The sequence below is a fragment of the Anolis sagrei genome, chromosome 9 (genome assembly GCF_037176765.1).
Source record: "Anolis sagrei isolate rAnoSag1 chromosome 9, rAnoSag1.mat, whole genome shotgun sequence".
NCBI lineage: Eukaryota > Metazoa > Chordata > Lepidosauria > Squamata > Dactyloidae > Anolis > Anolis sagrei.
The window spans coordinates 33423483-33446348 of NC_090029.1; the positions used below are offsets into that span (position 1 = coordinate 33423483).

Here is a 22866-nt window from a genome sequence, read left to right on the forward strand (position 1 = left end):
CTGTCGGCCGTCACCACCCCCAGCTCCTTCAAGGTCAGTCCAGTCACTTCAAGGATGCCATCCATCCATCTTGCCCTTGGTCGGCCCCTCTTCCTTTTGCCTTCCACTTTCCCCAGCATAATTGTCTTCTCTAGGCTTTGCTGTCTCCTCATGATGTGGCCAAAGGACTTCCACTTTGTCTCTAGTCTCCTTCCCTCCAATGAGCAGTCGGGCTTTATTTCCTGGAGGATGGACTGGTTGGATCTTCTCGCAGTCCAAGGCACTCTCAGCACTTTCCTCCAACACCACAGCTCAAAAGCATCTCTCTTCCTTTGCTCAGCCTTCCCTAAGGTCCAGCTCTCACATCCGTAGGTGGCTACAGGGAATACCATGGCTTTGACTAGGCAATGGATCTTGGTTGCCAGTCTGATGTCTCTACTCTTTCCTATTTTATCGAGACTGGACATTGCTCTCCTCCCAAGAAGGAAGCGTCTCCTGATTTCCTGGCCACAGTCTGCATCTGCAGTCATCTTTGCGCCTAAAAATACAAACCCTGTCACGGCCTCCACATTTTCTCCCTCTATTTTCCAGTTGTCAATCATTCTTGTTGCCATAATCTTGGTTTTTTTTATGTTTAGCTGCAACCCGGCTTTTGCGCTTTCTTCTTTCACCTTGATGAGAAGGCTCCTCAGCTCCTCCTCGCTTTCGGCCATCAGAGTGGTGTCATCTGCATATCTGAGGTTGTTAATGTTTCTTCCAGCAATTTTTACCCCAGCTTTGCATTCGTCAAGCCCCGCACATTGCATGATGTGTTCTGCATACACGTTAAAAAGGTTGGGTGAGAGGATGCAGCCTTGCCGTACGCCTTTCCCAATCTTGAACCAGTCTGTTGTTCCGTGGTCAGTTCTGATTGTTGCTACTTGGTCCTTGTACAGATTCCTCAGGAGAGAGGGAAGGGGGCTTGGACACATATAATCCAGTTCAAAGCAGATAATGCGGATTATCCGCTTTGATAACTTGGATTATATGGCACTGTAGAAGGCACCTTTGATTGAGGCTGGATCTACAATACCCTATATCCCAGAATTGGATCCCAGATTATCTTCTTATCCCAGATTCACTGGCAGTATAGACTCTGGCCGCTTGTACATCCAGATTATCTGCTTTGAACTGGATTATATGGCAGCGTAGAGTCAGTTCAAAGCAGATAATGTGGATTATGTGCTTTGACATCTTGGATTATATGGCAGTGTAGAAGGGATGTAAGAAGCCCTGATATATAGGGAGACTCGGGCCCCTTCCATATTGCTCCTATATCCATTCCAGGATCTGATCCCAGATTGTCTTCTTATTCCAGATTATCTGTCAATGGAGACATTTATAGATACACTTTTCTATTTCCTATCTCACCCAGGGTTTTAAAGTTTTTAACATTATTTTGCACACTTGGCCTGCCCTTTTTGATTGATTTTATTATGTAATTTTGGGTTGTTGTAGGGTTTTTTGGGCTATATGTCCATGTTCTAGAGGCATTCTCTCCTGACGTTTTGCCTACATCTATGGCAAGCATCCTCAGAGGTAGTGAGGTCAGTTGGAACTAGGAAAAAGGGTTTATGTATCTGTGGAATGACCAGGGTGGGACAAAGGACTCTTGTCTGCTGGAGCTAGGTGTGAATGTTTCAACTGTCCACCCTGATTAGCATATAATGGCCTGACAGTGCCTGGAGCAAACGTTTGTTGAGAGGTGATTAGATGTTTGCTCCAGGCACTGTCAGGCCATTAAATGCTAATCAAGGTGGACAGTTGAAACATTCACACCTAGCTCCAGCAGATGACAGTCCTTTGTCCCACCCTGGTCGTTCCACAGATATATAAACCCTTTTTCCTAGTTCCAACAGATCTCACTACCTCTGATTATGCTTGCCATAGATGTAGGCAAAACGTCAGGAGAGAATGCCTCTAGACCATGGCCATATGGCCCGAAAAACCCTACAACAACCCAGTGATTCCGGCCACGAAATCCTTCGACAATATGTTATTTTGCATTGTCTATTTTATTTTATTACATTATGTATTTTGTTATGTTTAATTTTCTGTTGTTTTGTATCTTATTTTGTTGTACTACTTTTGGGCTCGGCCTCATGTTAGCCGCCCCGAGTCCCCATTGGGGAGATGGTGGTGGGATATAAATAAAGATTATTATTATTATTATTATTATTATTATTATTACTATTAAGTAGATAATCTGGGATCAGATCCCGGGATATAGGGCAACATAGAAGGGGGCTAAGACCTATTGCACAAGGTCCCCCGAAACCAAAGTTTTGAAACGTTCCTTATTAGGCTCTGATCAGAACCCAGAAGCAGCCACAGAAATTGAACTTCCCAGGCCTGATTACCTTGTTAGCAATGACTAAATTTACCAATCCTTTTGCTGATTGGATGATGGATTCTGCCTCTTTACTGGAGAGCTCTTTAACAGATTGCCCATTAACCTTCAACCGCTCATCACCAGACCTCACGCAGCCACCCCTGAAAAGGGAACAAAACAAAGAGATACACAACTGTTTAATAACAAACCCTAAACATCCTAAGGCAGAGATGCAGGACATTCCGTTTTAGCCCTGCCCTCAGGGCGGAAAGCACTGCAAGTCTGTTCCATCTTTTGGATACTGCAAGACCATCACATATATAAAGATAACTGCAATGTTTCCCTGTAATTTTTGCTTTTCATAGGATTTAATAAGTGAGCCAAAGTGGCGCAATGGGTTAAACCCTTGTGCTGGATGAACTACTGATTTGAAGGTCAGCGGTTCAAATCCACAAGACAGGGTGAGCTCCCATCTGTCAGCTCCAGCTTTCCATGAGAGGACATGAGAGAAGCCTCCCATAGGATGGTATCACTGAACACTGAGAAAACCAAAAGTGCTCTTCCAGCAGTCACCAGCCAATCCCTCTCTAATGCCAGAAATAAAGCTTAATGGTGCAACATTAGAAAATGTTGATCATTTCTGCTCCCTTGGCAGCCACCTCTCCACAAAAGTCAACATTGACACTGAAATACAACACCGCCTGAGCTCTGCAAGTGCAGCTTTTTTCCGAATGAAGCAGAGAGTGTTTGAGGACCGGGACATCCGTAGGGATACCAAGGTGCTTGTCTATAAAGCTATTGTCCTCCCAACCCTGCTATATGTCTGTGAAACATGGACTGTCTACAGACATCAACATTAAGACTGAAATACAACACCGCCTGAGCTCTGCGAGTGCAGTCTTTTTCCAAATGAAGCAGAGAGTGTTTGAGGACTGGGACATCCATAGGGATACCAAGGTGCTTGTCTATAAAACTATTATCCTCTCAATCTTGCTATACGTCTGCAAAACATGGACTATCTACAGAAGTCACATGCAACTCCTAGAACGATTCCATCAGCGCTGCCTCCGGAAAATCCTGCAAATCTCTTGGGAAGACAAGCGGACAAATGTCAGCATGCTGGAAGAAGCAAAGACCACCAGCATTGAAGCAATGGTCCTCCGCCATCAACTCTGCTGGACCGGCCATGTTATCAGGATGCCCAACCACCGTCTCCCAAAGCAGCCGCTCTACTCCAAACTCAAGAATGGAAAATGGAGTGTTGGTGGGCAGGAAAAGAGATTTAAAGATGGGCTCAAAGCCAACCTTAAAAACTCTGGCATAGACACTGAGAACTGGGAAGCCCTGGCCCTTGAGTGCTCCAGCTGGAGGTCAGCTGTGACCAGCAGTGCTGTAGAATTTGAAGAGGCACAAATGTAGGGCGAAAGGGAGAAACATGCCAAGAGGAAGACGCGTCAAGCCAACCCCGATCGGGACCGCCTTCCACCTGGAAACCAATGCCCTCACTGCGGGAGAAGATGCAGGTCAAGAATAGGGCTCCACAGTCACCTATGGACCCACCACCAGTAGACTGATCTTGGAAGACTATCCTACTCGGATAATGAGGGATTGCCTAAGTAAAGGATGGTATCAAATCTAGGAGTCCTCTGAGCAACATCCCTGCAGATTGTAAATTCTCTCACATCCAAAGCGACTTGCAGTTTCTCAAGTCGCTTCTGACATACGAAAGGAAAGGGATTTTAAAGGAAAGGTGAAGTACCTCTGGGCGGCTCCTCCATCGATCATGTAGTTCACTGTGAGTTCTTTTCCAAAAGTGGAACAGTTGGGACTTTGAGAGACTTGAATTCCTAGGTTATCATTTCCTGTGGCAGCGCAGAGCTTCCAAATGCAACTATCCTGGTTGGGAAGACAAAGCAAGCATATTTTTTCAGGGATGAAGTACCTGAAGCAATCGAGCAGCATGTGGCCCTGAAGGCTCTTCAAGTCTCCTCATGCCCTAGATAGAATTGAATGCCCACAGCTTCCTTTAATACACATACATTGTCATTAATGATCTTGCAAGAACTGTATAATATTGTAGAAGTGACGACAGCAACAACCACCCCACCTGGACACACAACATTATTTTCTAACCTGGCTTTCATAATAATTTCATAGTAATTAACTTCCAGCATTGGAAGGCTCTTGGTTCACCAATATTGCAGCCATACATACTCTAGACTAGCAGTAAGGAACAAAATCAACCTCTGTACATGGCATTCATCGACCTTGCAAAGGCATTCGACACAGTGAATCGCAGCGCTCTCTGGGCCATCCTCCAAAAAATCGGGTGCCCAAACAAATTTGTGAACATCCTGAGGCTCCTCCATGATGACATGATGGCAACAGTCTTGGACAGCAATGGCTCCCAAAGTGACCCATTTAAGGTGGAATTGGGTGTCAAACAGGGATGTGTTATTGCCCCAACTCTATTCTCCATCTTCATTGCTATGATACTTCACCTTGTTGACGGGAAGCTTCCACTGGAGTGGAAGTAATCTATCGGACAGATGGCAAGCTGTTTAACCTCAGCAGACTGAAAGCCAAAACCAAGGTTACAACAACATCTGTTATAGAACTCCAGTATGCTGATGACAATGTCATCTGTGCGCATTCAGAAGATCTACAAGCCACTCTAAACACCTTCGCAGAAGCATACACGAAGCTTGGCCTGTCACTGAACATTGAGAAAACCAAAGTGCTGTTCCAGCAGTCACCAGCCATCCCCTCCCCAAGGCCAGAGATACAGCTTAATGGTGTAACATTAGAAAATGTTGACCATTTCCGCTACCTTAGTAGCCACCTCTCCACCAAAGTGAACACCACCTGAGCTCTGCGAGTGCAGCATTTTCCCCGAATGAAGCAGAGAGTGTTTGAGGACCGGGACATCTGTAGGGATACCAAGGTGCTTGTCTATAAAACCATTGTCCTCCCAACCCTGCTACATGCCTGTGAAACGTGGACTGTCTACAGATGCCACATGCAACTCCTGGAACGATTCCATCAGCGCTGCCTCCGGAAAATCCTGCAAATCTCTTGGGAAGACAAGCGGACAAGCGGAAAAAGCAAAGACCACCAGCATTGAAGCGATGGTCCTCTGCCATCGACTCCGCTGGGCCGGCCACGTTGTCCAGATGCCTGACCACCGTCTCCCAAAGCAGTTGCTCTACTCTGAACTTAAGAACGGAAAACGGAATATTTGTGGACAGGAAAAGAGATTTAAAGATGGGCTCAAAGCCAACCTTAAAATCTCTGGCATAGACATTGAGAACTGGGAAGCCCTGGCCCTTGAGCGCTCCAGCTGGAGGTCAGCTGTGACCAGCAGTGCTGCAGAATTCGAGGAGGCACAAGTGGAGGGTGAAAGAGAGAAAAGTGCCAGGAGGAAGGCGTGTCAAGCCAACCCCGGCCGGGACCGCCTTCCACCTGGAAACCAATGCCTTCACTGTGGGAGAAGATGCGGGTCAAGAATAGGGCTCCACAGCCACCTACGAATCCACAAGGAAACCCATCATGGAAGACCATCTTAGGCAAGGGATCGCCTAAGTAAGTAAGTAAGTAAGTAGTAAGTAAGACTAGCAGTAGATGAAAATATAGACCATCTTCCAGAATGTCCTCCAAACAAACAGCTCTTAAACTCAGGAGCGCTTTCTAAAAGATGCCTGCAAGACCTCAGCTTATCCCTGCTGTGCACCGCGCCATAATGACAGATTTGCCCTGTGGTGATGCTCTCTCCCCATTCCAGGAAAGGGGCAGCCTGCTGTGCCACTGAATGAAGAGTGCCGTGGATGAGCCAGAGACACAGGAGGGGTGTAATACCCTTGGCACGCGATTTATGCTGCCTCTGAGGAAAGAATATTGGCCAGGGTTTTATGCCTCTGCATCTACAACGCCGAGACCGTTCATGATGAGGAAGGGGAGAATCTCACCCAATCCTTGGAAATTCTGAGTAGCCAATAGTTGATGCTCTCCTACCTTTATGAAGAACTTTCTCTTGATATTCTTGCAGCTATCACTGGCTGAGGCTCTGAGTTGCATCATGCTGGTGAGCATAAGTGGATCAGGAGAGCCACCTTCGCTGGACGAAGTACACACTAATTCAAGGCGAGGGCAGTGGCTTGCTTCCTCTTGACCCCAGTTGGATCGATCCTCAAAGGGGTTGGGGCATTTCTCCTCCGGGCTCGATCCATCATCACTGCTCTTGCCATTGCAGAGGATGAGGGAGCGCGAAAGGGAGCGCAGCGTCTTCGATTTCCGAGTCTTTGAGCCGTTCGGTCGCTCCATCTTCAGGGACCAAAAAATATTCTGTCCCCTATCGATTTGCCATAGCTGTTGCTTTCATTCTTTTCTTCATTGTTGCAATTAAGTTTCTTGAAAAGTAATGTTCTTGGAAATCAGAGGATGGAGGCAGAGTCAGGAGTCAGTCATCGATATGACTTTTCTGCTTTTCTCCCTGGCACAAATGAAAACAACACACTGATTTAAGACACAGCCCTTCAGGTCACAAATAATCATTTTTTTCTATCTCCAAAGATATGCTGGGCATAGTAACTGTTGTTTATGTGTGTCTCCAAGCATACTAGGAGAGTAGAAAAGAAGTATTTTGCTCACTGTTCTCCTAAGGACATGTTAAAACCAATTATGTTAAAGGATATTAGGCTTGTGGTCAGTTCTCTATGGCCAATCTGGATTGTTCAGCTTGGCTGGATAACCATAACACTAAGGTTCCAGCCATCATGTTTGTTGTCCATTATGGGAGCATGTGGCACCCAATCATGGCTCCTCCTCCCCTATTTGACATCACAAAACCATTAAAATGAACAAAATCTGGCAACCAGTATTAAAAACACTCTAAAATCAGGACAGTCAATAAAGAGCAACACTCAGAAAACATAGAATCAAAGAGTTGGAAGAGACCTCATAGGCCATCCAGTCCAACCCCCTGCCAAGAAGCAGGAAAATTGCATTCAAAACACCCCTGACAGATGGCCACCTAGTCTCTGCTTAAAAGCCTCCATGGAAGGAGCCTCTACCACACTCCGGGGCAGAGAGTTCCACTGCTGAACAGCTCTCACAGTCAGGAAGTTCTTCCTAATGTTCAGATGGAATCTCCTCTCTTGTAGTTTGAAGTCATTGCTCCAGGGCAGCAGGAAACAAGTTCGCTCCCTCCTCCCTATGATTTCCTCTCAAATATTTATCCATGGCCCCCATCATGTCTCCTCTCAGCCTTCTCTTCTGAAGGCTAAACATGCCCAACTCTTTAAGCCACTCCTCATTGGGCGGTGTTCCTCAACCTTCCTATTACCACGACCCCTTAACACAGTTCCTCATGTTGTGGTGACCCCCAACCATATAATTATTTTCGTTGCTACCTCACAACTGTAATTTTGCTACTGTTATGAATAGTAATGTAAATATCTGATGTGCAGCAGGATGTATTCTCATTTACTGGACCAAATCTGGCTCAAATACTCAATATGTCCAAATTTGAATACTGGTGGGTTTGGGGGGTTGATTGATTTTGTCATTTGGGAGTTGTAGTTGCTTTCATTTACAGTTAACCTTCAATCAAAGAGCATTGTGAATTCCACCCGTGATGGAATTGAACCAAAATTGGCACACAAAACTCCCATGACCTACAGAAAATACTGGAAGGATTTGGTGGACATTGACCTTGAGTTTTGGAGTTGTAGTTCACCTACATCCAGAAAGCAGTGGTAAGTCAAACAATGATGGATCTAGACGAAACTTGGCACGAATCCTCAATATGCCCAAACGTGAACACTGGTGAAGTTTGGGGAACATAGACTTGACATTTGGGAGTTGTAGTTGCTGGGATTTATAGTTCACCTACAATCAAATAGCATTCTCAACCACACCGATAGAATTGGGCCAAATTTCCCACACAGAACCCCTATGACTAACAGAAGGTATTATTTTCTGATGGTCTTTGGCAACCCCTCTGACACCCCCTTGCGACCCCCCAGGGGTCCTGACCCCCAGGTTGAGAAACACTGTCATAGGGCTTGTTCTCTAGACCCTTGATCATTTGAGTCGCCCTCCTCTGGACACATTCCAGCTTGTCAATATCTCCCTTCAGTTGTGGTGCCCAGAATTGGACACAATATTCCAGGCGTGGTCTGACCAAGGCAGAATAGAGCATGGGGAGTATGACTTCCCTAGATCTAGATACTAGACTCCTTTTGATGCAGGCCAAAATCCCATTGGCTTTTTTGTTGCTTCATCACATTGTTGGCTCATGTTTAACTTGTTGTCCACGAGGACTCCAAGATCTTTATGGGACCATGTGGCACCCATGTGGCACCCAGTGCATTGAGAGGATGTCACGTGCTGCTCTCATGGGGTTTCCCTGTGAGAGCTGCCTGTTGGGTCAATCCGAATAGAAGAACTCCATGACCTGGCTGAGAGGAGATATGATAGCCATGTATAAATATGTGAGAGGAAGCCACAGGGAGGAGGGAGTAAGCTTGTTTTCTGCTTCCTTGGAGACTAGGATGCGAAACAATGGCTTCAAACTACAAGAGAGGAGATTCCATCTGAACATTAGGAAGAACTTCCTGACTGTGAGAGCTGTTCAGCAGTGGAACTCTCTGCCCCGGAGTGTGGTGGAGGCTCCTTCTTAGGAAGCTTTTAAACAGAGGCTGGATGGCATCTGTCGGGGGAGATTTGAACGCAATATTCCTGCTTCTTGGCAGAATGGGGTTGGACTGGATGGCCCAGGAGGTCTCTTCCAACTCTTTGGTTCTATGATTCTACCTGTCTTATCCACTGCTTACTGAGCACCTGATGACCCAAACTGGGCACAACATATTATTTGAGAACATAGAAATGCTGGACCACTCTAACAACCACCATTTCAGGGTACACAGAAAAGCCATTGAAATCCACAAGCATAATAATAATAATAATAATAATAATAATAATAATAATAATATTGTCAAAGGCATTCATGGCTGGAATCACTCAGTTCTTGTGGGTTTTTTCAGGCTATATGGCCATGTTCTAGAGGCATTTCTCCTGACGTTTTGCCTGCATCTAGGGCAAGCATCCATACCTCACCTCTGAGGATGCTTGCCATAGATGCAGGCGAAACGTCAGGAGAAATGCCTCTAGAACATGGCCCTATAGCCCGAAAAAACCCACAAGAACTGAATAATAATCATACTTTATTTATACACTGCTACCATCTCCCCCGGTGGCGCAGTGGGTTAAAGCACTGAGCTGCTGAGCTTGTTGATCGAAAGGTCACAGGTTCGATTCCGGGGAGCGGCGTGAGCTTCCGCTGTCAGCCCTAGCTTTTGCCAACCTAGCAGTTCGAAAACATGAAAATGTGAGTAGATCAATAGGTACCGCTCCAGCGGGAAGGTAACGGTGCTCCATGCAGTCATGCTGGCCACATGACCTTGGAGGTGTCTACGGTCAACGCCGGCTCTTCGGCTTAGAAATGGAGATGAGCACCAGAGTCCCAGTCAGACATGACTGGACTTAATGTCAGGGGACTACCTTTACCTTTACTTACCATCTCCCCAAGGGACTCGGTGCGGCTTACATGAGGCCGAGCCCAAAATACAACAATACAGCAATAACAATAGCAATACAAGCAATTTAAAACAACAAAACAGTAAAACAATAACATAAACATTATCAAATAAGACAACGCACTTTAAAATCTATGGGTAAGCCAAATGTAATTAAAATTAAAAAATAATGCTGGACATGGGCGAAAAGAGTGATGGGGCGGTTTTAAGCAGACTTAAAACAATATCAAGTGCTTTGGAGGACAAAGTGGTATGGGAACGTTATTCTGGGAAGGCACACTGGAACAACCACATCTTCAAGCTCCTCTTAAAGACTACCAAGGTTGGGGCATGCCTGATATCCTTAGGGAATGAGTTCCAGAGTTGAGGGGCCGCCACCGAAAAGGCCCTCCCTCTCGTCCCCACCAATCACGCTTGCGATACAGGTGGGGGCATGAGCAGGGCCTCTCCAGATGATCGAAGAGATCGTGTGGGTTTGTATACAGAAATGCAGTCACGAAGGTAGCATGTGGACAATTTCAAAAGAAAGAAGGAAACCATTAAAATGAACAAAATCTGGCTACCAGTATTTAAAAAAACCCTCTAAAATCAGGACAGTCAATAAAGAGCAACACTCAGAAACAGGGGAATTCCAGACAGGAAACAATTAGGGCCAGCTAACATGCCCCAACAAAGGATTTCCCAGGCAGGAAGCAGACAGGCTTTGAAGCTACAAGGCTAATCAAGGTGACCAATTGCAACATTCACACTTGCCTCAAGCAAGCAAGAATTCTTTCTCCCACCCTGGGAATTCCACAGATATACAAACCTGACTTGCCTAGCTTCCAACAGACCTCAAAACCTCTGAGGATGCTTGCCATTGATGTGAGCAAAACGTCAGGAGAGAATGCTTCTGGAACATGGATATACAGTCCGGAAAACTCACAGCAACCCAGTGATTCCGGCCATGAAAGCCTTCGTCAGCACATTCAGCACTCTCTTGTTAAAAATCCTTTCCAATAAAGTGTAATTGAGGATATTTGATCAAAACGAAGCATCCAATCAGAAGGTTACCACTCTCTTATCACTTCCTCCAGGAGAAATCAGAGCTGTTCTAGGGGAGAAGGAGAGAACACACATACGTTTTCGAAAAAATAAAATATTAAAAGAGACTTACAACAAAGAAGCAGAAAAAACAGACTCCATCAGAAAGCTGTTTGTCCTCACAGGCCGGGCAAAAAAATCTCAAGTACAATAATTGGAAACATACCCAAGGATTGTCACATGACTTTGTTTCAGTGAGTCTGTATAAGACTATGGGACACGGCTGCTATTTCATAATGGCAAAAGGAGGCAAGGGGAAATCAAATTGGCAAAGAAATCTAGCAAAACTCTCTCTCTGGGGCATCCTGCCTGAGAGGTGTCTTTCGTGGTGAGGTTGCATCTTGTGGCTACTTTATGACAAAATGGGTTCCTGAGCACATTGAAACTCAACATTAAAACCCTGACCATAGAGGGCTTCGATCTTCGCAAAGGGTGGCACTCGTATCTTTGGCATGGGGGAGGGAAAACCGAAAGTAACTTCGGGAACCACTTCGTTAGATCAGCGCTCCTGAAGGTGTGGAATAAATACAAGGGACATTATTTCCACAAAACACCGCTATGGATCTCCCCCCTGGAGGCTAAGCAACGCAGACTGTTAGGGTGGACCTATTGGCCGTCCTACAAAGATATCTTGCATAAAAATAATGGTGTCATTGAATTAAGGTCACAGGAAGACATAGCTAAGGACTTTAGCAACGTTTCGTGGTACCAGTATGCCCAAATTAAAGAAAGTTACAAAGAAGACAAGAAAATAGGTTTCGGTGATGAAAACGACCTATGGGGAAGGATTCTGAAGAAGGACAGGAAAGTAGTAACATCTATATACCAGAACTTATTGGGATGGGCTACTGAAACTGAGGCAGTTAAACATTCTATGATTTTGTGGGCCAAAAATATAGGAAAACCTCTCCCCTTAAAGGAATGGGAAATAATTTGGATGAAACGATTAAAGTATACCTATTTATCGGATATGAAAGAGAACTGGCTAAAAATGCTGCATCGCTGGTATCTCTCACCTCAGATGATAGCTAAAATGTATAGGAATACGGACAACAGATGTTGGAAATGTAAAGTGAGGGAGGGATCCTTTTACCATCTTTGGTGGCTATGCCCAAAAGCGAAAGAATATTGGAGGTCTATCCATAACGAGTGTAGGAAAATCCTAAAATTAGAAATTCCAATGCTCCCAGAACTATATTTATTAGGAATGTTTGATAAAAAGCTGTTCCCCAATAACAACATGGAAAAACTATTTATTTTCTTTACTACAGCCGCTAGAATGATATATGCTAAAATGTGGAAGCAAGAATTGACACCAACTATGATCCAGTGGCTAGGAAAGCTGATAGAAATTCAAGACATGGATGAACTGACCTTTTGGTTAAGACAAAACACTGGAAAAGGCTTTGAAATGACAGACTGGAGTTTGCTTAAAAATTACATCGAGAATGAAAGATATGGGAATACCGGGTTGGACTAAGGCCGCTCTATGAGAGGATGTAGCAAATGAATTAATGTTTAAAACAAATGTAATATTAAAAATAGGAATCGCACTTTAAGGAATGCAAATTTAGAATACTAAGAAAAGGAAATAAGGTTTTAAGAAATAATATGTATTGTTACAAAAAAGTTAGTATAAAACCATTTTAAGAAATGAGGAGAGAAAGGCTGTAATAACTTTATTTATTGTATAAATCGTCTCCCATGCGGGAGAACTAACCATTGTAAATGATTGGTGAGGGGAAGTCGGTTTTATAGGGGGGGGGGGAGGGGGGATCCAAGGGGCACCGTATGTACGTTTGTTGGTTAGATATGTATGTGTTCCACACCTAGGAGTAACTCGCTGTACCTCTAGGCGTACTTATTACTAGGTTGTATTCGTAGTTCTGTTTCGTCTTTGTCACGTCATTGTTTCACTGTTTTCCTCTATTTATTGTAAGCGCAAAACCAATAAAATTTTAAAAAAAAACTCAACCTGGATGTTTTTGAACTTCAGTTCTCCATAGTAAACATAACAAACGATTAGGGATTTGAAAATATAAAACAGCATTTCTCAACCTGGGGGTCAGGACCCCTGGGGAGGGTCGCGAGGGGGGTGTCAAAGGGGTTGCCAAAGACTAGAAAACACAGTATATTCTGTTGGTCATGGGGGTTCTGTGTGGGAAGTTTGGCCCAATTCCATCGTTGGTAGAGTTCAGAATGATCTTTGATTGTAGGTGAACTATAAATCCCAGCAACGACAACTCCCAAATGTCAAGGTCTATTTTCCCCAAACTCCACCAGTGTTCACATTTGGGCATATTCAGTATTCGTACTGAGTTTGGTCCAGATCCATCATTGTTTGAGTCCACAGTGCTCTCTGGATGTTGGCGAACTACAACTCTAAAACTCAAGGTCAATGCCCACCAAACCCTTCCAGTATTTTATGTTGGTCGTGGGAGTTCTGTGTGCCAAGTTTGGTTCAATTCCATTGTTGGTGGAGTTCAGAATGCTCTTTGATTTTAGGTGAACTGTAAGTCCCAGCAACTACAACTCCCAAATGACAAAATGAACCCAACTCCACCAGTATTCAAATCTGGGTTCCATACTTCGCACTTTAACAACACAACCGTTCAATGCTAAGGCTTCCCTCCAAAATGGAACTGTAGAGGAGAGTCTACTGAACAAGCCAGTACCTGCTGCATACCAGTACTGCCATCTGTTGAGAAGTTACGAAGGTGGAGGCATTACTTTTCAGTCAACTTTGGTACAACTCCAAAACTCAAGGTGAATGCCCACCAGCCATAGGGTAAAATGAGTCAACATTTCCGCAGAAGTGGCTTCAGGGCAGCCAGCAATGGTTATGGTGGGGCAATCCCTTATGCGGCTAGCCATACCCTAGGCACATTTATGGCTATCTTCATATGAAAAGCTCCATTGTGCAGTAATCATGCTCCAAGAGTTATATGTATGCTGTACAGAGGACATCCGTATATTGGAGAAATGTTCTCCAAAGCTGCAGCCATGAGATTCACCCTGAATCTGCGGGACGGAGTGAGCTCCCGCTGTTAGCCCCAGCTTCTGCCAACCTAGCAATTCGAAAACATGCAAACGTGAGTAGATCATGACCTTGGAGGTGTCTACAGACAACACCAGCTCTTTGGCTTAGAAATGGAGATGAGTACCAACCCCCCGAAAGGTCGCAGTGGCATGAGCTTCTGCTGTCAGCCCCAGCTTCTGCCAACCTAGCAGTTCAAAAAAATGCAAATGTGGGTAGATCAATAGATACCACTTCTGCGGGAAGGTAACGGTACTCCATGCAGTCATACCAGCCACATGACCTTGGAGGTGTCTATGGACAACGCCGGCTCTTCATCTTAGAAATGGAGATGAGCACCACCCGCCAGTCGGACTCGTTTAGACTTAATGTCAAGGAGAAACCTTTACCTTAGATGGAAAAGTCCCGAGGTCCGGTCTACTTTCTCATCTATTTCCTTTCTCCTTCTCATCTAGTCCCTCCCATCCTTCTCAAGGCCCTTCTACATTGCAATATAATCCAGATTATCAAACAAACAATCCACATTATCTGCTTTGAACTGGATTATTGAGGTCCCTTCCACAGAGCTGTATAAAATCATAGAATCATAGAGTTGGAAGAGACCTGATGGGCCATCCAGTCCAATCCCCTGCCAAGAAGCAGGAACATTGCATTCAAAGCACTCCTGACAGATGGCCATCCAGCCTCTGTTTAAAAGCTTCCAAAGAAGGAGCCTCCACCACACTCCGGGGCAGAGAGTTCCAATGCTGAACAGCTCTCACAGGCAGGAAGTTCTTGCTAATGTTCAGATGGAATCCCACAGTATCGGCTCAAAACTGGATTGTATGGCAGTGTGGACTCAGATAACCCAATTCAAAGCAGATATTGCAGATTATCCCCCTTGATATTCTGAGTTCTATGGCTGTGTGGAAGGGCCCTGAGTCTATTATACATAATAAATATGCTGGACGGGGTTACACTCCCCCTGAAGCCACAGGTCCGCAGTCTGGGAGTCCTCTTGGATTCATCGCTTATGCTTGAGGCTCAGGAGTCGGCGGTGTCTGGGAGGGTTTTCGCACAATTGAGACTCGTGCACCAACTGCGACCGTACCTCACAAAGGCTGATCTGGCCGGGGTGGTCCATGCCTTGGTCACCTCCAGATTGGATTACTGCAACGCGCTCTACGTGGGGCTGCCCTTGAAAACGGCTCGGAGATTCTAACTGGTCCAACGGGCAGCAGCCAGGATGCTAACTGGGGCTCACTTCAGAGAGAGGTCAACCCTCCTGTTCAAGGAGCTCCACTGGCTGCTGTTTATTTTCCGAGCCCAATTTAAGGTGCAGGTGCTTACCTACAAAGCCCTGAACGGTTTGGAACCAGCCTACCTGCGTGACCGCATCTCCATCTACAAACCCACGCATTCACTTCGGTCATCTGGAGAGGCCCTGCTTGTGATCCCGCCCGCGTCGCAAGCGCGCTTGGTGGGGACATGGGACAGGGCCTTTTCTGTGGTGGCCCCCCGACTCTGGAACACCCTCCCCAAGGATCTTAGACAGGCCCCTACATTGGCAGTCTTCAGAAAGAACCTGAAGACCTAGCTGTTCTGATGTGCCTTCCCAGAATAGGAAATCTCCACTACCAAGTCCCAGACGCACTTTACTAGAACTAATGATTGCTGCACACCGCACACCGCACTTGCCCTAGAAGCCTTATATATACCACCTGTCACATCAGCACTTTTAATCTTGTACCCATTATTCTGGCCCGGCCCAGTTTTTATGGTGTTTTAGTGTATTGTTTATTGCCTGTTGTTCTTTTAGCTTTATTTTGCTTTAATTGTTTTAATTTGCTTAGATTGTATTGTTGTGTTGTGTGTTGAGGCCTCGGCCTGTGTAAGTCACATCGAGTCCTTCGGGAGATGCTAGCGGGGTACAAATAAAAGTTTAATAATAATAATAATAATAATAATAATAATAATAATAATAATGTCAAGGGGAAACCTTTACTACACAATTCATAAAATAACGGCACAACTGCAGAACAGACTTCTGGGGACCTGTTGTTGTTTGGTAAGATATGTGGGCCAAGCATGGAATGTTACACTTGAACAAAGCTTTGAAGGAAGCGTGTGTTTCAGAGATGGAGAATAGCTCTACGTGGGTGAATGGGGAGGAGGAGGCAAGAAGGGTTCTAAGTAATGCTTTCTTAGATCAGACACAAACCCAGCATTCAGCCCAGTGTGTTTTCCCATAAATAATAAAAAGGATTGGATGGGCTTTGCTGCTCTAACAAGGGAAATAGACATTTTTAGTGATACATCTATCTATCTATCTATCTATCTATCTATCTATCTATCTATCTATCTATCTATCTATCTATGTACCTATCTATCTATCTATCTATCTATCTATCTATCTATCTATCTATCTATATAAAAATGTAATGCTCGTTTGTGCTACCATCAGAACTCAAGAACCACTGGGGGAATTGACACCAAATTTGGACACAACACACCTAACAGCCCAATTTATGTCCTCCACTCAAAAAAATTGACTTTTGTCATTTGGGAATTGTCGTTGCTGGGATTTATAGCTTACCTACAATCAAAGAGCATTCTGAACTCCACCAATGATGGAATTGGGCCAAACTTAGCACACAGGGTTCTCATGACCAACAGAAAAAACTGGAAGGGTTTGGTGGACACTGCCCTTGAGTTTGGGAATTGTAGTTCACCCACATCCAGAGAGCACTGTGGACTCAAACAATGATGGATCTGGACCAAACTTGGCACGAATATTCCACATGCCCAAATATGAACACAAATGGAGTTTAAGGGAAATAGACCTTGACATTTGGCAGTTGTAGTTGCTGGGATTTATAGTTCACCTACAATCAAAGAGCATTCTGAACTCCACCAATGATGGAATTGAACCAAGCATGGCATACAGGACTTCCATGACCAACAGAACACACTGGAAGGGTTTGGTGGGCATTGACCTTGAGTTTGGGAGTTGTAGTTCACCTGCATCCAGAGAGCACTGTGGACTCAAACAATGATGGATCTGGACCAAACTTGACACAAATATTCCACTGACAAAAAAACAACAAGAAATACAGTTTACTCAAAAGCATAAAGGAATTACATATATTGGAAACCAACACTTTCTCATTACTTTATTTTCCAGATCACCAGACTGGGCCACAGCAACGCATGGCAGGGGACAGCTAGTACACATAATAAAAGTGAAAATATATGTGTGTGTGTATGTGTGTGGCTAGGGTGTCCACCTACACAGACAGGCTCACACTTCCACAAATAGCTATAGCTCCCACTACTCAGGAGACACAAACAGCCCTCTCTCCAAAGACATTGCAGGTTATGGAGAATAACAACAACAACAACAACAACAACACTTTAGTTATATTCTGCTCTTCTCACCCCAAAGTGGACTCAGGGCGGATCACAGTACACATACACGGCAAACATTCAATGTAGCTTTGTATAGACAATACACAGACAGACAGAACAGAAGGAGGTGCCATGCAAGGTTGGGCTCGAGTCCATGGGGTGCTGTTGCTCTATCTCCTATGATGAAGAGCCGTCAGGACTTCCTCCTTCCTTTTGGTCACCCAGCATTTTCTGATCTTCTTTCTTTATGGTGTCATAAAACACCTCCCCCACTTTTAGCAGTACCTAATTTCTCTAATCACAGCTAAAGCTGTTTAGGTAAACAATGAGCTAGGCTGACAGTTGGCAGCTCACGCCAACCCAGGGCTTCGAACTTGCAATCTTTTGGTTGATAGATCTTATAGCTGCTGATGATTTACCAGCTGTGCTAATCCTCCAGCCCACCATAAACATGTACAAGAGCCTTTCAATGTTTTCCACAAACACCATAAAGTCCACCACTCAAGTGAAGGATTTCATACAGGCAATTTCATCCTAGATTTTATGTGTTTCCTCCACCACAGACATCCCAGTGTTTCTGACTCTCTCCATTGGTGTGGAATTTGCATGACCCCGCCCACGGCCTCTCCCTTAACCCTTTTCCATTCTTTGCTATGACACACAGCAAACAGAGGAATTGATCGGCAACTGAACATACTAGAGAGATTTGGAGAGAATTTACCAATGTTTATAGGAGTTGTAGGTACTGGAATGTATAGTTCACCTCACCTGCAATCTGGGAGCACCCTGAACTCCACCAACGATGGACCTGGAACTTACTTACTGACTTAGGTGATCCCTCATGGTCCAAATAAGATTGTCCTCCAAGTGCTATGTCCTGGTGGTGGGTCCATAGGTGACTGTGGAGCCCTATTCTTGACCCGCATATTCTCCTGCAGTAAGGGCATCGGTTTCCAGGTGGAAGGCAGTCCCAGTCAGGGTTGGCTTGACATGGCTTCCCCTTGGCATGCTTCTCTCTTCCACCCTCCATTTGTGCCTCTTCAAATTCTACAGCACTGCTGGTCACAGCTGACCTCCAGTTAGAATGCTCAAGGGCCAGGGCTTCCCAGTTCCGTGTCTATGCCACAGTTTTTAAGGTTGGCACTCAGAACCCCCATAACCAATCAGTCATACTGAAGATATTTGGAGGGATTTATAGGAGATGTAGTTCACCTACTTCCAGGGCACACTATGAACACAAGCAATGATGGATCTGGGCCAAACTTGGCATGCATACCTGATATGCCCAAATTTGAATACTGGTGGGTTTTGAGCAGAATTGGCCTGGACATTTTGGAATTATAGGTACTGGGATGTCTAGTTCACTTGCAATCAGTGAGCACTCTGAACTCCACCAAAAATCGAACTTGACCAAACTTGGCACACAGAGCCCCCATGATCAGCAAAAAAAAAATACTGAAGGTCTTTGGGGAAAATTCACCTTGATTTGGTGGAGTTGTAGTTCACCTATATCCAGAGAGCACTGTGGACTCAGACAATAATGGATCTGGAACAAACTTGGCACAAATACTTAATATGCCCAAATGTGAACACTGGCAGAGTTTGGGGAAAATAGACTTGACATTTGGGAATTGTAGTTGCTGGGATTTATAGTTCACCTACAATCAAAGAGCATTCAGAACCCCACCAATGATAGAATTGGGCCAAATGTCCCACACAGAATCCCCATGACCAACATAACTCAAATACCAATGGATCTGCATACCAGTTGTCACCACTCCACAACCTTATGCATTTTGTACAATTAAAAATTGACTTTTTCAAATAACCCGGGCAACTCAGATAATCCGGGTCAAAGCAGAGCATGTGGATTGCCTTTTTCATAATCTGGAATATATGGCAGGGTTGAAGGGGTTGAAAACTATCATAATAATATTTATTTATTTGATCAGTCATATGACCATTTCAAAATAGAACACAAGTAAAACTACTATCTACCTCTTGATTGTGTTTATCTGCCTCAGTGATCCTCAAACCTTTTAAACAGAGGGCCAGGTCACAGTTCCTCAAACTGATGGAGGGCCGGATTATAATTTAGAAAAAAAAATGAATTCCTATGCACACTGCATATATCTTATTTGTAGTGCAAAAAACACTTAAAAACAATACAATAATTAAAATGAAGAACTAGTTTAACAAATATAAACTTATTAGTATTTCAGTGGGAAGTGTAGGTCTGCTTTTGGATGATGAGATAGGATTGTTGTTGTGTGCTTTCAGGTCGTTTCAGACTTAGGTTGACCCTGAGCGAGGGCCGGGTAAATGACCTTGGAGGGCCACATCTGGCCCCCGGGCCTTAGTTTGAGGACCCCTGATCTGTCTGGTCCTGTCTTAAAGGCCTCAATCAAACCTCTTTGTTTTGGTTTTGTTGTTATCTCCCTCCGCTTACATCAGTGGTTCTCAACCTTCCTAATGCCGCGACCCCTTGATACAGTTCCTCATGTTGTGGTGACCCCCAACCATAATATTATTTTTGTTGCTACTTCACAACTGTAATTTTGCTGCTGTTATGAATCGTCATGTAAATATGCAGGATGTATTTTCATTCACTGGACCAAACTTGGCACAAATACCCAATATGCTCAAATTTGAATACTAATGGGGTTGGGAGGAGGGACTGGTTTTATCATTTGAGAGTTGTACTTGCTGGGATTTACAGTTCACCTACAATCAAAGAGCATTCTGATCTCCACCAATGATGGAACTGAACCAATCTTGGCACACAGGACTCCCATGGCCATCAGAAAACACTAGCAGGGTTTGGTGGGCATGGATCTTCAGTTTGGGAGTTGTAGTTCATCTACGCCTGTGGACTCAAACAATGATGGATCAGGACCAAATTTAGCACAAATACTCAATATGCCTAAATGTAAACACTAGTGGAGTTTGGGGGAAATAGACCTTGGCATTTGGGAGTTGTAGTTGCTGGGATTTATAGTTCACCTACAATCAAAGAGCATTCTGAACCCCACCAACAATAGAATTGGTCCTAACTTTCCACACGTAACCCAGATGACCAAGAGAAAATACTGTGTTTTCTGATGGTCTTTGGCGACCCCTCGGACACCCTCTCGCGACCCCCCCCCCCCCCCGGGGTCCCCACCTTCAGGTTGAGAAACACTGGCTTACATGATATAATAATAATAATAATAATAATAATAATAATAATAATGCATCAAGCTACTCTGGAACTTCTGAATTCAGACAGACAGAGTTTTGGAGCAGAATTCTTCTGACCTCACGATTGTGTTAAAAAACTAAGTATGGATTGTTAATTTTGCTATGCCAGGCGACAGCAGGATTGAAGAGAAACAACTGGAAAAGCTGACACCATATGAGGATTTAAAGATCGAACTGCAAAGACTCTGGCACAAGCCAGTCAAGGTGGTCGCAGTGGTGATCGGCACACTGGGTGCAGTGCCTAAAGACCTTGATCTGCACTTAAACACAATCGGCAATGACAAAATTACCATCTGCCAGCTGCAAAAGGCCACCTTACTTGGACCTGCACGCATTATTCGCCGATACATCACAGAGTCCTAAACACTTGGGAAGTGTCCAACGTGTGATCCAATACAACAGCCAGCAGAGTGATCTTGTCTGCTGTGGACTCATCTTGTTGTGTTTCAAATAATAATAATAATAATAATAATAATAATAATACTCCTAGACCCTTGGGAAGTGTTCAACTTGTGATTTTGTGATACGAAATCCAGCATATAGATCTCGCATGCTGTGACATACTGTGCTTTTGTGTCAATAATAATAATAATATTCAGAATATAGATCTCATTTGCTTTGACATACTGTGTTTTTGTGTCAGTAAAATAATAATAATAATAATAATAATAATAATAATATATTGATGATTTACTGACATGTTCTTATTGTTTTTTCTTTGATTTTATTGCTGTTAATGTTTTTAAATTGTACTATGTTTTTGTGGCATTGAATTTTGCCTTGTAAACTACCTCAAGTCGCCGGAAGGCTGAGAGGGGCGGTATACAAATAAAGTAAATAAATAAATAATGTAAATAAATAATTATTATTATATTGTAATATAATAATAATATTGTATTATTATTATTATTAATTATTATTATTAAACTTTATTTGTACCCCGCTAGCATCTCCCGAAGGACTCGATGTGGCTTACAAAGGCCAAGGCCTCAACACAACAACAGCATGACAAATACAACTCAAAGCAAATCAAAAACATAAGGCAATAACAACAATTAGATATTATTTATACCCCGCCACCATCTCCCCGAAGGGACTCGGGGCAGCTAACATGAGGCCAAGCCCAAATAATTACAATAAAGCAAAGTACACACAAAACAGATGATAACAGATGGTGGTAGCAGATTTTTCCCTTCTTCTCGCTCTCACCTTTAAAAACCTGGATTTTTCAAAACAAACAGACAGAGCACCAATATCAGTTAGCAGCACAAACTGTACTGGACATTTGCCATTTCAAGGTCACATTCAGCAGAGGTACTTACCACCTTTGAGAAGGCCAAAATAGCTTTGTGTTTCATAGCTATGCCTTGGTTATGAAGGAAAACAAATGCTTGATGCTACAGGCAGCTATGCATCCCGCTACGACATCCCACTACGACATTTCCACAGGTTTTTGGAAGTTTTTGAAGTTTTGTATTGAAAGGCAAAAAGACGTCCAGCCCGCCCAAAGTTTCACGTAGTTCAGTGCAACATCTCAAGACAATCTTCTCTTTCTTTGCTTAGTTTGGTTTTTCTAGGCCGGATGGTTCAGGCGGCGCAGCATCTCTGCCTGCCATTCCTCTTGCTGGAGAGGCCAAGGAGCAAAGGAGATGTGAGTTTACCAAAGCCCCCACTGCTGAATTGCTTCTCCTTCATCACAAACACAAATTGAAAGTCTGAATCTCCCCTTTGAGCTTCTCCTGACTCGCCTTCCAAAGTGTTGGCGGCAGGGAGGGGAGTCAGCCCAAGTGTGCCAGGCTTTTTTCTTACACACACATGGAAAAAGTGTTCTACTGTTTGGATAATCCTCTAACATCCATGTCTTTCCACTCACTGGCGGACTGGCCGCTCCGATGTTTATGTAATTGCATGGTTCACTTCCAATCCAGCACCTCAGACCCATTTGCCCAAGGTTGCAATGAAATGATTCATTTATGGCTCTTTTTTCCAAAAGCGGGGAAAGCCGGGAGAGAGAAAGAGGGGAGGGGAGCCTTAACACACTGGGGTTGTTTAATCCTTGATGAAAATGCCTTTCATAGGAAGTTGTGTTAAAAGCAATCAGGAAGACGTTCTTTTGTGCCTGAAAATCTGTAAAGTGAACAATCACAGGGGATCACAGAAGATAAAAGCAGGAT

At 44.2% G+C, this 22866-nt stretch overlaps 1 protein-coding gene across 3 annotated transcripts in view; it reads right to left on the reverse strand.

Annotated features, from left to right (window-relative positions):
* The window catches only part of IL16 (interleukin 16), a 65883-nt gene extending 43234 nt beyond the window's left edge, over window positions 1-22649 (reverse strand). The window contains exons 1-4 of one of the 3 annotated variants that reach the window (XM_067471436.1): window positions 22059-22649; window positions 6362-6839; window positions 4110-4246; window positions 2379-2511 (exon numbers count right to left, since the gene is read on the reverse strand). In XM_067471436.1, coding sequence (XP_067327537.1) covers window positions 2379-2511; window positions 4110-4246; window positions 6362-6670 — 579 coding nt within the window. In that variant the 5' untranslated portion in view covers window positions 6671-6839; window positions 22059-22649. Of the gene's footprint in view, window positions 1-2378; window positions 2512-4109; window positions 4247-6361; window positions 6840-11101; window positions 11200-22014 lie in introns of those variants that run through there. The other 2 variants (XM_067471435.1, XM_067471434.1) reach the window with 2 other exon arrangements.
* Window positions 22650-22866: the final 217 nt, after the last annotated feature.